Source organism: Bos indicus, chromosome 17 (assembly GCF_029378745.1).
Source record: "Bos indicus isolate NIAB-ARS_2022 breed Sahiwal x Tharparkar chromosome 17, NIAB-ARS_B.indTharparkar_mat_pri_1.0, whole genome shotgun sequence".
Taxonomy (NCBI): Eukaryota; Metazoa; Chordata; class Mammalia; order Artiodactyla; family Bovidae; genus Bos; species Bos indicus.
In genome coordinates this window covers 44751130-44763581 of record NC_091776.1, presented here as the reverse complement: position 1 = coordinate 44763581, position 12452 = coordinate 44751130, and the positions used below count along the sequence as shown (strand labels likewise).

At 57.9% G+C, this 12452-nt stretch overlaps 1 protein-coding gene across 28 annotated transcripts in view; it reads left to right on the top strand.

Moving 5' to 3' along the window:
* FBRSL1 (fibrosin like 1) overlaps nt 1–12452 on the top strand; it is an 84232-nt gene that overhangs the window by 22920 nt on the left and 48860 nt on the right. For all 28 annotated transcript variants that reach the window (XM_070769278.1, XM_070769297.1, XM_070769289.1 and 25 more), the window contains exons 3-4: nt 10099–10203; nt 12410–12445. In XM_070769278.1, the coding sequence (XP_070625379.1) occupies nt 10099–10203; nt 12410–12445 (141 nt within the window). The remainder of the gene's footprint in view (nt 1–10098; nt 10204–12409; nt 12446–12452) is intronic.

The window sequence follows — 12452 nt, the reverse complement described above, 5'->3', positions numbered from 1 at the left end:
CCAAAGCAGTGTTCAGAGTGAGACATCTAGCTTCGGTGCTCATGTTGGAAAAGAAGACGAGTTCAAGATGAGTGACCTGAAGAACTTACAAGAGCGGGGTGTCATATAGAAGAAAGGGAGGAATCCGAATGAGAGCGTAATTAACGAGCAAGAAAGCAAGCAATAGGAAAAGTGAACAAAATCGAAAACTGTTTCCTGGAAAGCATCAACAAAATTGAGAACTCCCCTGTACTTAGACTGATCAAGCGAAAAGGAACACAGATTACCAGTGTTAGGAACTAAAATGGAAATACCACTGCAGGTGCTACAGACATTGAAAGAATGGGGCATAAACAATTTTATCCCAGTAATTGAACAACTTAGCTGAAATGGACAAAGTTTTTGAAAAATACAACGTACCAAAACTGACTTAAGATGAAATTTCCCATCGTTTGCTCGCTGAGTCGTGTCCAACTCTTTGTGACCCCATGAACTGTAGCCCACCAGGCTCCTCTGTCCTACACTGTCTCCCAGAGTTTGCTCAAATTCATGTCCGTTTGATGCTGTCTAACCATCTCATCCTCTGCCATCCCCCTCCTCCTACCTTCAATCTTTCCCAGCATCAGGGTCTTTTCCCATGAGTCGGCTCTTCACATTAGGTGGTCAAAGTATTGGAGCTTCAGCATCAGTCCTTCCAACGAATATTCAGGGTTGATTTCCTTTAGGATTGACTGATTTGATCTCCTTGCTCTTCAAGGGACTCTCAAGAGTCTTTTCCAGCACCACAGTTCGAAAGCATCAGTTCTTCAGTGCTCAGCCTTCTTTGTGTTAACTCTCACACCCATACATGACTACTGGAAAACTGTAGTTTTGATTATATGGACCTTTGTTGGCAAAGTGATGTCTCTGCTTTTTAATCCAGTCTAGGTTTGTCATAGCTTTGCTTCCAAGGAGCAAGCGTCTTTAAATTTCATGGCTGCAGTCACCATCCACAGTGATTTTGCAGCCCAAGAAAATAAAATCTCTGCTTCCACTTTTTTCCATTCTATTTGCCATGAAGTGATGGGACCGGATGCCATGATCTTGGTTTTTTGAACATTGAGTTTCAAGCCACTCTCCTCTTTCACTCTCATCAAGAGGCCCGTTAGTTCCTCTTCACTTTCTTCCATTAGACTGGTATCATCTGCATATCTGAGGTTGTTGATATTTCTCCCAGCGATCTTCCTTCCAGCTTGTGATTCGTCAAGCCTGGCATTTCCCATGATGTACTCTGCATAGAAGTTAAATAAGCAGAGAGACAACATACAGCCTTATCATACTCTTTACCACTGAGCCACCAGGGAAGCCCTAAGATGAAATAGATGATCTGAATAGTCATGTGTCTGTTAAACTGACTTTGTAAACTGGATGTCCGTGTCTACCCCTCACTGCTAGCCTGCCACCTCTTACCAGCAAAGAAAAGCTGACCTTTCACAGCCGGCCCAGGCACTGTCTCCAGTGACCACACCTGTGAGGCAGGATATTGCTAGTACCATTTTTCAGAGGAGGATACTGAAGCCAAAGAAAAAAAGCATCTGAGTAACTTGTCCGAGATAGGCAGGGAAAGTGATGGAGCCAGGGTTCAAACCAGGTGGCTCAGCTCCAGAATCTGTGCCCCTGACCCTGACCTTTGCCTGGAAGACAGCCAGCACCAGTTTTCCTGCCCATCTGCAGGTGGTGAGGTTCCTCTAAAGGGCCCATTTGAGCACGCCCTCCCCTTGCTGAAAGCACCCTGGAAGTTCCCCTCCACCCTCAGGAAGTCTTGGTTCCTGGACGTGCCCCATAAGGGCCTTTGTGGTCTGAGTTCTCCCTCCTCCCCAACCTGCCTGCCTTCCACCCCTCCCCTGCTCCCATGCCCCCTCTCTTGGGCACACCCCTCTGCGGTGTGGGGATTGCCCATTTCTTGTCTGCACCCCCGAGCAGGCCTGATAACCCCAAGCCTGGCAGAGGGCTGGGCCCCAGACGCTTAGTCAATACAGGGAGTGAGACAGAGCGGGGCAGAGTTCTGGATGCGATCCACATGGCCTCTCGTGCTCCTCACCATCACATTGGTCTGCCGGGTCCATATTTGCCAGTGTAGGGGTTTTCTAATCACAGGTTTTCATACTGGCTTGGTAGAGTCCTTCCAAAATATTCCCTTGCTCTCTGGAAGATGAACCTCGTGGTGGGTGAACCCCTCGGTGCCTCAGTTTTCTCATCTGTACAGTGGGACAGGGGCACTCCCTCAGAGTTTTGTGTGGGTCAGTTAAAGTTCAAACCGCGCTGGGTCCTAGCTAGCCGCTACAGTGCCTGGCTCCCATTAACACAGACGGTTTCTCCCACTTCCCTCTCTTCTGAGGCCTGGGCTGCAGCTTGGGGGTGGCCGAGGTGGGCTTCCCTGGGACGCTCTGCATCCTCACCCCACCTCATTGTGAGGTCATCTTTGGCTCTGTGGTGGCCCCAGGCAAGTGCTCCTTTCTGGGCCTATTTCCTCATCTGTAAAGTGGAGCTGTCAATACTGCACGCGTCTCGGGTCGTAGAGATGAAAAGCTGAGTTGACGTGCACAGTTCCTGCTAGATGGGCATGTATGCCGTTGTTACCGCAGTTACTGCTTTATCATTATCCCTTATAGAATGGTTTCTCCTGCTTCCTGGGCACGGCCTGGACAGGTGAGTCTCGTCTCCGGCCTCCGTGGCGGGCTCACCTGGTCCCCTTGGGGGCAGCCATCCTGGCAGGACCCATGGGCAGAGTGCTTGGCCATTCCCTGGCTTTGGCGCAGCCAGACCCCCACTCCAGATGTGGCCCTCACAGAAGCCTAACATGGGGGACTTGCGGGGGGCCCTGTTGGGAGAAGGGTAGAGGGGAGTGGATGCCGAGGGCACGGCCCGTTTGGTGTGTGCTTCTTTGGGCTTTGTTGGTCCCTGTCTGGGCTCAGTGACTCAGACACCTGCTGGAAGTCCAGATGTGACACGAGTGGCGGGGGGATTGGGGTGACAACAGACCTGCCTGGAAACGAAAATGGGGCTGCTTTAGACCAGCGGATCGGGGAGGCCTCGCCTAGGAGGTGACCCACCTTGAGGCCTGAGGACAGCTGGCAAGGAGTGAGCTGACAGAACCCCGGGGCGGGGTTGGCGTGGGGCCTGGGCGAGCGTGGCCACCACTCACTCGCAGAGGGGCCACTGGGGGTTTTAGGCTGCGCAGTGACTTGAGCTGAGGTATGTTTTTCAAAGCTCGCACTGGAGGGGGCCTGGGCACCTGCAGGGAGGTGCTTGTGGCTTGAATCAGCTGGACAGGTGGGGACAGCAGTGGCGCAAGCTGAGTGGCTCAGCTAGAGAGTAGAGGTCAGATGGAGCCCAGAGTCCACTGGCCTGACTGAGGGGCAGGACCTGGTGCACTGCCCCTGCTCCTCAGCCACAGGGACCACACTCGGGCACAGGCAGGGTGTCATGTCACTCACAAGGCACTTGCTCACGTACAGCTCGTGTCCCCAGAGCCTGCTGGCCGTGTGTCTCCTTGGGTTGTGGCCTCAGCTCAGCCAGCAGCCTCTGTACAGTGTGTTGTGCATCTCCATGCTTCACTCACCCAGCTGGCCACGCGGCCGAATCCCAGGGGAAGGATGTGGAGCAGTGGGAGGGGAGGGCCAGCCTCCTAGGGCAGCAGCTTGCTTCCTCACCCTGTGCTGGCTGTGGGACCCTTCCTCATTGTGCCAGGCCCCTGCCAGGTAGTGGGAACAAAGGACAGCCCCTACCTACTGGGCACTTACCGTCCAGTGACCCTGCTTCACTCAGGGACACCTGGGGCCGTGGGAGCCTGAGGGGCCTCACCTGGCCTGATTGTCACAGGAATGGAGTGAGCATCGGAAAGGATTCCTGGGAGAAGTGGGGCCTAGAGCCACGGTCGCCTTACAGTGGACCCCATCCTTCTGGAACCTCCACCTGGAGTCACAGCCCTGAGAACTCCCTCTCACCCTCTGGTCACGAGGTGGCTGCAGTACCACACTTCACCAGCAGGTGCTGCTGTCGGTCGGGGGAAGCTGGTCTGCAGTGCTGTGCTTGGGGTACCATCCTCCACACTGACCTGGAGCGGTGCACTGAGAGCAAGCAAAGGAGAGGCCGTGCAGGTGGCCTCGTTGGGTGGGGAGGGGGCCCTGGCCTTCCTTGCACACCCCAGCATCTCACCTGACCACCAGCCCCCTCATGAGTGTCTTTGCATGGTCTGCGTAAAGGTTCCCCTCCCTGGGCCAGCCGTGCTCTGTGGCCTTCTTCCGAAACCCAGGTTCTGCGCAGAGCTGGAGGCAGAGCACAGGCTTGGGGCTCAGGGTAGGGCTCTGTTGAACAGAGTAAAGTACGGGCTGTCCTCACGGCTGTCATGTGCTGGGGAGGGAGGTGGCGGTTGCGAGGTCGTGTGGGGGTGCAGGTTCAGTGGGGTCATGAGGTCCCACTGAGCATCAGGGAATGTTGGTGGACAGAGCAAGGGGCTTCCTGGTCAGAGCCTCATTTATAGCCCTGGGGCGTTGAGGTACCAGGGTGACAGAGAGGCCAGGGGCTGGGGCACCCAAAGAGGAAGGGGGCCCCTATCCCCAGGACAGGCGGGGCCTCGGGCCCTGCTTCAGTCGGGGCTTTGGGTAGACAGGACAGTCTCTCACTTTGGAGCCTGTAGAACACACTGGACACCAGGGATCAGCTGGAATGAGCAGGGACCAGAGTGGGGGCGAGAAGAGTAACACGGTTCTCATGGATGAACACAGCTCATCCTCCCAGTCCAGCCGGCAGGGGCCCAGTCAGGGCCATGTGACCTATGGCTGCCCATTCACCTTTGGGGTGCACTCAGGAGTCACCTGGGGGGCCTAGGAAGGTCTCTGAGACCCTGACCCACAATGTTTGACCCCTGAGGAGGCCCAGTGGTTTTAAAGCACCCCAGTGGGGGCATTATTTGTGCAGGAGTCCCTGAAATAAGATTGGGGTGAAGAGGGAGGGGTCTCTGCCACAGGCCTGGGTTGCCATATGGCCCCAGGGCTGGGTCGCCAGGCGTGTGCACGTGCGTGTGTGTGTGTGTGTGTGTGTGTGTGTGTGTGTGAGTGGACATGGAATAGGGTGCCTTGGCCGTCGGGAGCCTGTGCTCGGTCTCTGTAGGGGCGTCGTGAGAGGAGTCTCCTGACTCCCTTCTCACTGGGACAGCAGGCTGGCTGGCTGGCTGGGGGCTGAGGGGCGGGTACTGATGCTTAGTGGGTGCCTGACCCTCGCCTCACCCTACCAGGCCATGTCTTCCCGCTGGTTTGAAGGAGACCGTGGGTGGCCTCAGCCACAGCCCCCTTCTCAGGGTTCCCCAGGGTCTGCAGCCAGGCCATCCCCGCCTCTTCCGCTCCCAGGCCTGTAGATGTGGAGGCTAAGGGGGCCTCTCCTCATGCTGGAGGCCAGTACAGACTGGCCGTGGGTCAGAGGGCACCTCCCACCCCTGGGCTGGGCTGGTGGTGTTGGGGCGGAGGTGGGAAAGGCATGGGGCAGAGCCCAGCGCTCCTGAGAATGTGTGTGTGTGCTCGTGTGCATTCCTGAGAGCTCCATGGGATGACACTTGTCTGGGGGTGAAGCCATCTGGTGGGGCATGATCTCCTGCAGGGCCGCCACATATGGCTGTTCAGGTTGCGCACTGCACAACTCTAGGGCCACCACTCCCACTCTCGCCATGGATGGATGGCATGTGCATCTGCAGGTGTGCAACAGTTGAGCATGCTGCACAGGGCGCCTCTGCTCCATCTGCGTGGCAGAGCTCTAAGGGTGGGGGAGCCTCTGCATCCTGCTTCAGGCGTGGGTCTCGGTAACCCACGTGGGTCTCGTGGTGAACGCACACATCATCGGGCAGATATCAGGAGCAGGCAGGCGCTGTGTTGGGATGTGGGCAGAAGAGGCCTTGTTGAGTGCCTCGGGGCAGGGACTCCTGGTGCTCTTTCGTTTCTGTGTCCTGGTAGGAGCTGGTCTGTGAAGGGTCAGGAGTCCCAGTGAGTCTTCTCGCTGCTGGAGTGAGGGATTCTGGGGCCCCCGAGTCAGCCCTGCGGTGTCTCGGGAGTTTCCTGTCCACCATAGGGGGAAGGCACCTGGGGGCATAGCCTGGGGACACTGCCAGGTCCCACCTCTTGGACCCTTTCCCAGCTACGCCTCCTGGACTGACTGACACTGTGCACACCCTGTGGGTCTGAGCGTCAGGTGGAACCACATGCTGCCTGTTTGTGGCCCAGGGCACTTGGCAGCCCGCCTGGGAGGTGACACTTCCTCCCGGAATTGCTGCAGAACCTGGTTAGGGAGTTGCCTTGCCCAGGAAGGGTAGCAGGAAAGGGTTCCCTGTCACTGCCAGAAAGCCTAGGGCCCCAGGTGCTCCTGGGGTGCCTCAGTCTGAGGGTGGTGTCCCTCACCTTGCTGCTCCAATGGCAGTGCCCCAGCCATGCTGATCTAAGGGGAGGTCCTCTCCCTGCCCTTCTGAGGGCTGTGTCCTGACCCTGCCTGGTGGAGAGCAGGGCCCTATTTCCATATTTCCACCAGTCTCAAGGGGAGTCCTGCCCCCGCCAGTCTGAGGAAATGTTTTTGTGGTATGCCACCTTGCACAAGCCAACTGTTACGTGTTCAGGAATTTTGCACAACTTGCAGAAACTGCCAGTGCTTATTAGGGCTCTCCTCTTCCCCAGGGAGCCTCGTTGCTCCGGCAGTGCTATCCCCCGACCCTTCCCAGTAGCCTCATGACCTGCCTCATCACCTTTCAGAAGTGTCACCTTCTCAGTGAGATCCCTCCCTGGCGACCCCTTCTTTGCTCTTCTCTGCTGTTGTCCTTCCAGAGCACCTGTGGCCGTCTGCCGACCACACGCTCCATGTGCTGGCCTCTTTGTAGGCTTCAGGAGGGTGGGGACTTGGGTCTGTTTATGTTCATTGCCCAGAATAGGGCCGGTTCATAGGCAGGCATTCAGTAAGCCTTGGATGGGTAGGTGGATGATGGGTGGTGAATGGATGGGAAGATGGATAGGTGGATGGATGGATGAATGGATGGATGGTGGGCAGATGGGTGGTTAAGTGAACAAGTAGATGGGTAGAAGGGTGGATGGATGGATAAAGGATGAATGGGTGGATAAAGGATGGATGGATGGATAAAGGATGGTTGGGTGGGCATAGGGATAGACCACAAGGCCCAGGGGTGGGCCCAGGCACGGGCTCCCAGCTGCCCTCCTGGGACAATCAGGGCCCAGATCAGAATCTGATCTCTCCAGCTAAAAATGGAGGCATGGCATCCCTGGCCTTCTGGCATAGCTGGCCAGCAGCATTTCTGAGCCACTAGGAGGCAGTTGGGGCTACAGGACAGCCAGAGTCCAGCTTGGGGCTGGCTAAGGAAGAGAAGGTGACCAGCCATCCCAGTGCATCCAGGGTTGGGATGGTTCCCAGGGCACAGTACTGAGTTTTATGGGATTTTCTGGGAAACGGGGCTTTCAGAGCTGAAACCCACTGCCTGAGGAGGATGACAGACCCCAGCCTGTCCTCCCCCTGTGGGGCATCACCGAAGAGTCAAGATAAGGAATCCTCTCTGGGGTCCAGCTGAGAGAGGAGACCACTTGTGTGACTGAATGAAGTGGAATGTGGTATCCTCCCTTCTCACCTTTCAGCTGTGTGGGGTTATTCTTCAGCCCCCGCTTCCCCTCCCCCTTTGCCGGGTGTCCTTGTACAGTGAGCAGTCTGCAACTGCGCCAGGCCTGTTCTGTCCTTGTAGTGTCTCTGGGTCCAGCCTTCTTCATGGGCAGGGACCCTGCTCCAAGCCCAACCTGAAATACTGTCCCCCAACAGTGAGGGTGGGTTCATGGGGGTGATTACTGAAGGTCAAAACCAAGAGTCTCAACTAGAGCCTTACCAGGATCCCCCAGAGGACCTGATGACACAGCGAGTCTGTAGTGGGGCCTGGAAGTGCTCATTTGTATTCCTGCCAAGCTCCCAGGTGCTGATGCTGCATGTCCAGGGACCCCACTTTGAAAACCACTGGATGAGGGCATTTGTTTTCTTGCAGAGGCTCCTTGCCAGCAAGGCAGTAAGGAAGTTCCCCCGGACCCCATATTCACTCCTTTTGGGGAGACCTGTCATGGAGTCCAGAGGCAAGAAAGACCTGTCTCCAACTGGTGACAACAGTGACACCTGGTGGCTTATTGGTGCTAGAGAGGGTTCAGGCTCACAAACAGAACTTCTTACCCCCATAGAGCCTGTGAAGGGCCCTGTCAACACCCCCACTTCACAGATGAGGAAACTGAGGCTCAGTGACAGTCAGAGAGCCAGCACTGGCCCAGGGTCTGTGCATTCACCACTCAACTATGCAGGATGGAGCTAGTGAGGCCAGAGACCTGTGGGCTCACAATGGGGGAGTTTCGCCTGGGCTGAGACTGGGGCCCCTCCCTGGGCCTGCCGTAGGATGGGAGGGTATTCCTGAGGGCTGGGCTTCCCCCTCGCTGTTCATGCTTCCCCAGAAGGGGGCCCTCCCCTGGGTCCTTGCACCCAGGCCTGGGCTGTGGATGAATGGCAGTTATGTTTTGTGATGACACTCTGCTAGCCACACTGTGCAGGGGCCTGTGGCTATGGGAGCTTGGACCCCATCTAGGGCTTAGGTTGGCCCTGGAGAGCAGGGGCTCTGAGGGGCAGCCTCAAGAGAGGGAGCCTACCATGGGGTCCACAGGAAGAAGGGCTCAGGCCTTGAGGGGGTTTCCTGGGGACTTGAGAATATTCCAGAGCACAGCTGGTGCACCAGACTTTCTACCCTAGCTGAGGTCTCCAGGGCTGAAGGATGCTTACGACAAAATGCCTGGATGCAAAGGACTGGGCCTCCCTGCCCCTGGTTGTGGCGCAGGTTCTGAGCATGCCTGAGCTCTGAGAGCATATGCGCTGGGCGGGGAGGCCTGGGGGGTGGACAGGAGGCCACACGCTGCCCCGCAGGCACGTCGGCAGCGCCTGGAGCAGGGGTCATTGGGTGTTAGGCAGTGTGCTGGCTGGGAGCCGTGGCCTCTGTCTGTTGCTAGGAAACCTCTGATATACAGCCCAAACAGTTGAAGGTTTGGGCTGTCAGTGCACGTTCAGACAAAACCGTGGGAATGTTCCAGAACCAAGAAGCTGGAGCCACCTGGAGGTGGCGGGTCAGCCGAGCTCTGTGGGTCCTGCCAGAGAGTCCAGGAGGGCAGCTGGAAGCTGACAAGACCTGGATGGATGCTGGCACGATTGGGATGGTGACTTCCTGGGCCCAGAGGTCAAGGGTCAGGGGCTGTGATGGATGTTCCTACCCTGCAGCTTGGTGAGGTTTGAAACTATTTCCAAGTAAAAAGAACGCAGGCAGGTTTCTGCGTCCACTTTCCACACTGTCACTTAACCTCCCTAGTGGTTTATCAACTCCCTCCTTGATTTCCTCCTCTGTAAAGTGGGCACAGAGCAGCCAACCAGGGCTTTTGTGTGAGGAGCAAGGAGCTGAGGGCGTGCCGGGTCTACAGAGAGTCCGGCAGATACTTTGACCCAGCAGCAGCTGTTCCAGTGGGTACTACTTGCTTCGTTCTACATATGACAGAACTGAGGCACAGAGAGGTTGAGTAATGACCCTAGGACACGCAGAGGGGAGTGGCTGGTCCACACCCAACTCTGCAGACCTTACAGCCCTGATGTGGGTTGTGCTGAGGACTGAAGGGGGCCCAGGAGTGGTGCACCTGCAGGGAGTGGAGGTGAATTGCCACAGGCAGGCCTGTCTTGACACCTGATCATGGGCCCCTGGTGGAGTGGGAAAGGCCGGGGCCTCCCACTGGCCCGCTCCCCATCCAGGAGTCTTTAGTTGCCAGCTGGCCAGAGGAAAGGACAGAGCTGACAGTAGTTTAGGCCGTTGAGTGCTCATCCTTTGCTCTCTGGGCTCTTCTTTCCTGTTCTGGGTAGGAATGGAAAGTACTTACTGGGTTGTCAGTGGTTGGCTGTGCCCTGCCGCCCCCCTCCCCGGGTTTCAGCCCAGAGGGACTGGGTGGGGTTAGGGAGGAGCCTGAGCATGGCTGTGCCCCAGCCCCACCCTGCAGGGTGTGTGTGCTGAGTCGGTCTCGCATCTCTCCCTGTCCCCAGATGAAGGTCGCAGTGTCCAGAGGGGGCGACCACAACAGTGACGGCGACAGCTTCCGAGAAGCCACCAGCTCCCGGAGGAGCAGTTCTCGGGACCAACTCAGTGATGTGAGTACCCCAGCTGCTCGCGGGAACACTTTCGAGTCCCTGGGGTGACTGCCCGGCCAGCCTCCAACCTTCAGCGGACACTGCAAGCCGTTTGCTTAGGGGCCCGGAGTCTCAATCCAGGGTTTTGTGCTCACAATTAGCATTTGCTTTCTTTAAAACCTAACTGTCTACTAATTGGGGCTTCCCCATCAGGAGGGATTTAAATGAGAACCAACCATTAGGCACGGGCAGGGGTGAGTGGAGGCGACCATGCTGGGGTGCAGTCCCTATGTCCAGCTGGGGGTAGGCTCGGGGTCGGTGCCCAGCTGGCGGTGGGCAGGGCTATGGATGCCAAACAGCTCCCACAGATGTGTCTAAAGAAGGGTGGAGGCAGGGGGTACGTTTCTGGCCCGATGAGCTGCAAACACTCCTGCCTGCCCAGGCGGACCTGCCTGTCTGCTCTAGCTGGCAGCAGCACGGGGCATCCAGCAGTCCAGGTCTCTGCCACTGGGGGCCACGCGGAGGGGAGGGTGCCCCTCTGAGGCACAAGCTGGCCTGGGTCTGGGGACTCCTTTCGGTGTGTCCTGTCTAAAAGGTCCTTGAGCTCAGGTCCCAGGGGGCAGGGGAGAGGGGGTCTTAGGACCCAGTTTGGGGATGACCCAGGCAACACACAAGGGCACCCACTGGGACGTGGCCAGCAATGGGGGCGCAGGATATTCCTCCAGGGCTGCTGGGTCTCCCTAGACCTTGGAGAAGGGGGATGGGGCAGGTGTTGCAAGGGCAGGGAGTGGGGGTTGAGGGGGCGATGAGGACTCAGGCGGAAGAGCCCCCCCCCCCCCACCGCCGTGGGAGGCAGCGCTCCTGGAAGAGGCCTTTGTCTTCTTGACCCCCAGCTGCAGGAGTGGCGGCCTAGCGGAGATGGGTTTTCTGCAGGGCTAAATGGAACGAGTCGTCTCTCATTATCATTTAAATGGGGGCTGGGGGAGGGCCGGCGCAGGAGGCCAGGAGGGGGGCCTAATTGCCCGGCTCCGATCTTGTTGCCACAAGATAGGAAAATAGGCTGGTAATTGTCTGGGGCCACGGGGGCTGCCCTAGTTCGAACTCCTCTAATTGCTGGCCAGGATGGGAGCAGGCGGATTGTAGGCACAGCACAGGCGGTGTGAGTGTGCAAGCCTGGGGGCAATTATGGCACCAGACCCCCCCACCCCCAGAGGCAGGGCTTGGTGCCTGAGCTACCCCAGGGGGTGAAGGACCCCCCCCCCCCGCCCCGGCCACACACACACACACACAGACACAGACACACACACACACACACACACACACACACACACGCTTGGCCTGGCAGACCCCCAGGAACTGGCCTGGGGCCCGGCCAGGGTCTGCCTGGGGAGGGGAGGGGTCCCCTGGCCCCAGCTGAGCTGAGCAGAGTGGTCCAGGCTGCAGTGGTCACCCATCCTTCGGAAGAATCTTGGCATCTGGACCTCAGTGTGGTCTGGCCCCAGGTCCGTGAGTCCCACACACCTCAGACAAGCTTGCCCTCGCCGGCCGTGTGAACACCCCGCCCCAACCCCCACCTGCCGGGTCATCACGTCCTATCTCCCTGGGCCTTGGGGCTTAACCCTGGTGACCACCGCCTGCCCTGAGGAGCTGGTGAAGTGAACCTAACTGGTTTCTCCCGTCAGATCCTAACTGCCCATTTGAGCATTTGATCACCCTCACAGGACCTCTGGGGTGACTCTTGGCCTCTAGGCCACAGCTTACCCCCCCACCCCCATCTGACATCTGAGACCCCAGGATTACCTGCCCAGCTCCTTCTCAAGGAAACCTCCCAGACTTTCCCGCTGGACCCAGTGACCCTGGGAGGCTGGTGGGTGGTGAGGGAAAAGCCGACCTGAGCACAGAGAGGGGTTATCCCCTGGCCCAGAACCCCACATGGGAGAGGTGGGGAGCATCCTCTGGGAGGGGCTGAGCCCACCCCTGGGGAATGCGGGGGCTTTGCCGCCTCTCTGCCTGGAGACTTTGCTGGGCTGGACCATACCTCCAGGTCTGGGGGTGGAAGGTTCCTCTGTGGGTCCTTGAGCCCTGCCACAGGCTGATCAGTGTGGCCCCAGCCTGGGGGGTTCCAGCAAAGACCCAGGATGGGCTCTGCCTGCTCAGGTCCTCAAGGGAGAGGGTGGCCATCTGGGGCTGCAACCGGTTCCTGACTGTCCTTCTTCCTTCCCTGCAGAGCTCGGCGCAGGCAGTCTCAGGCAGAGGTTACTCCGTAAGTC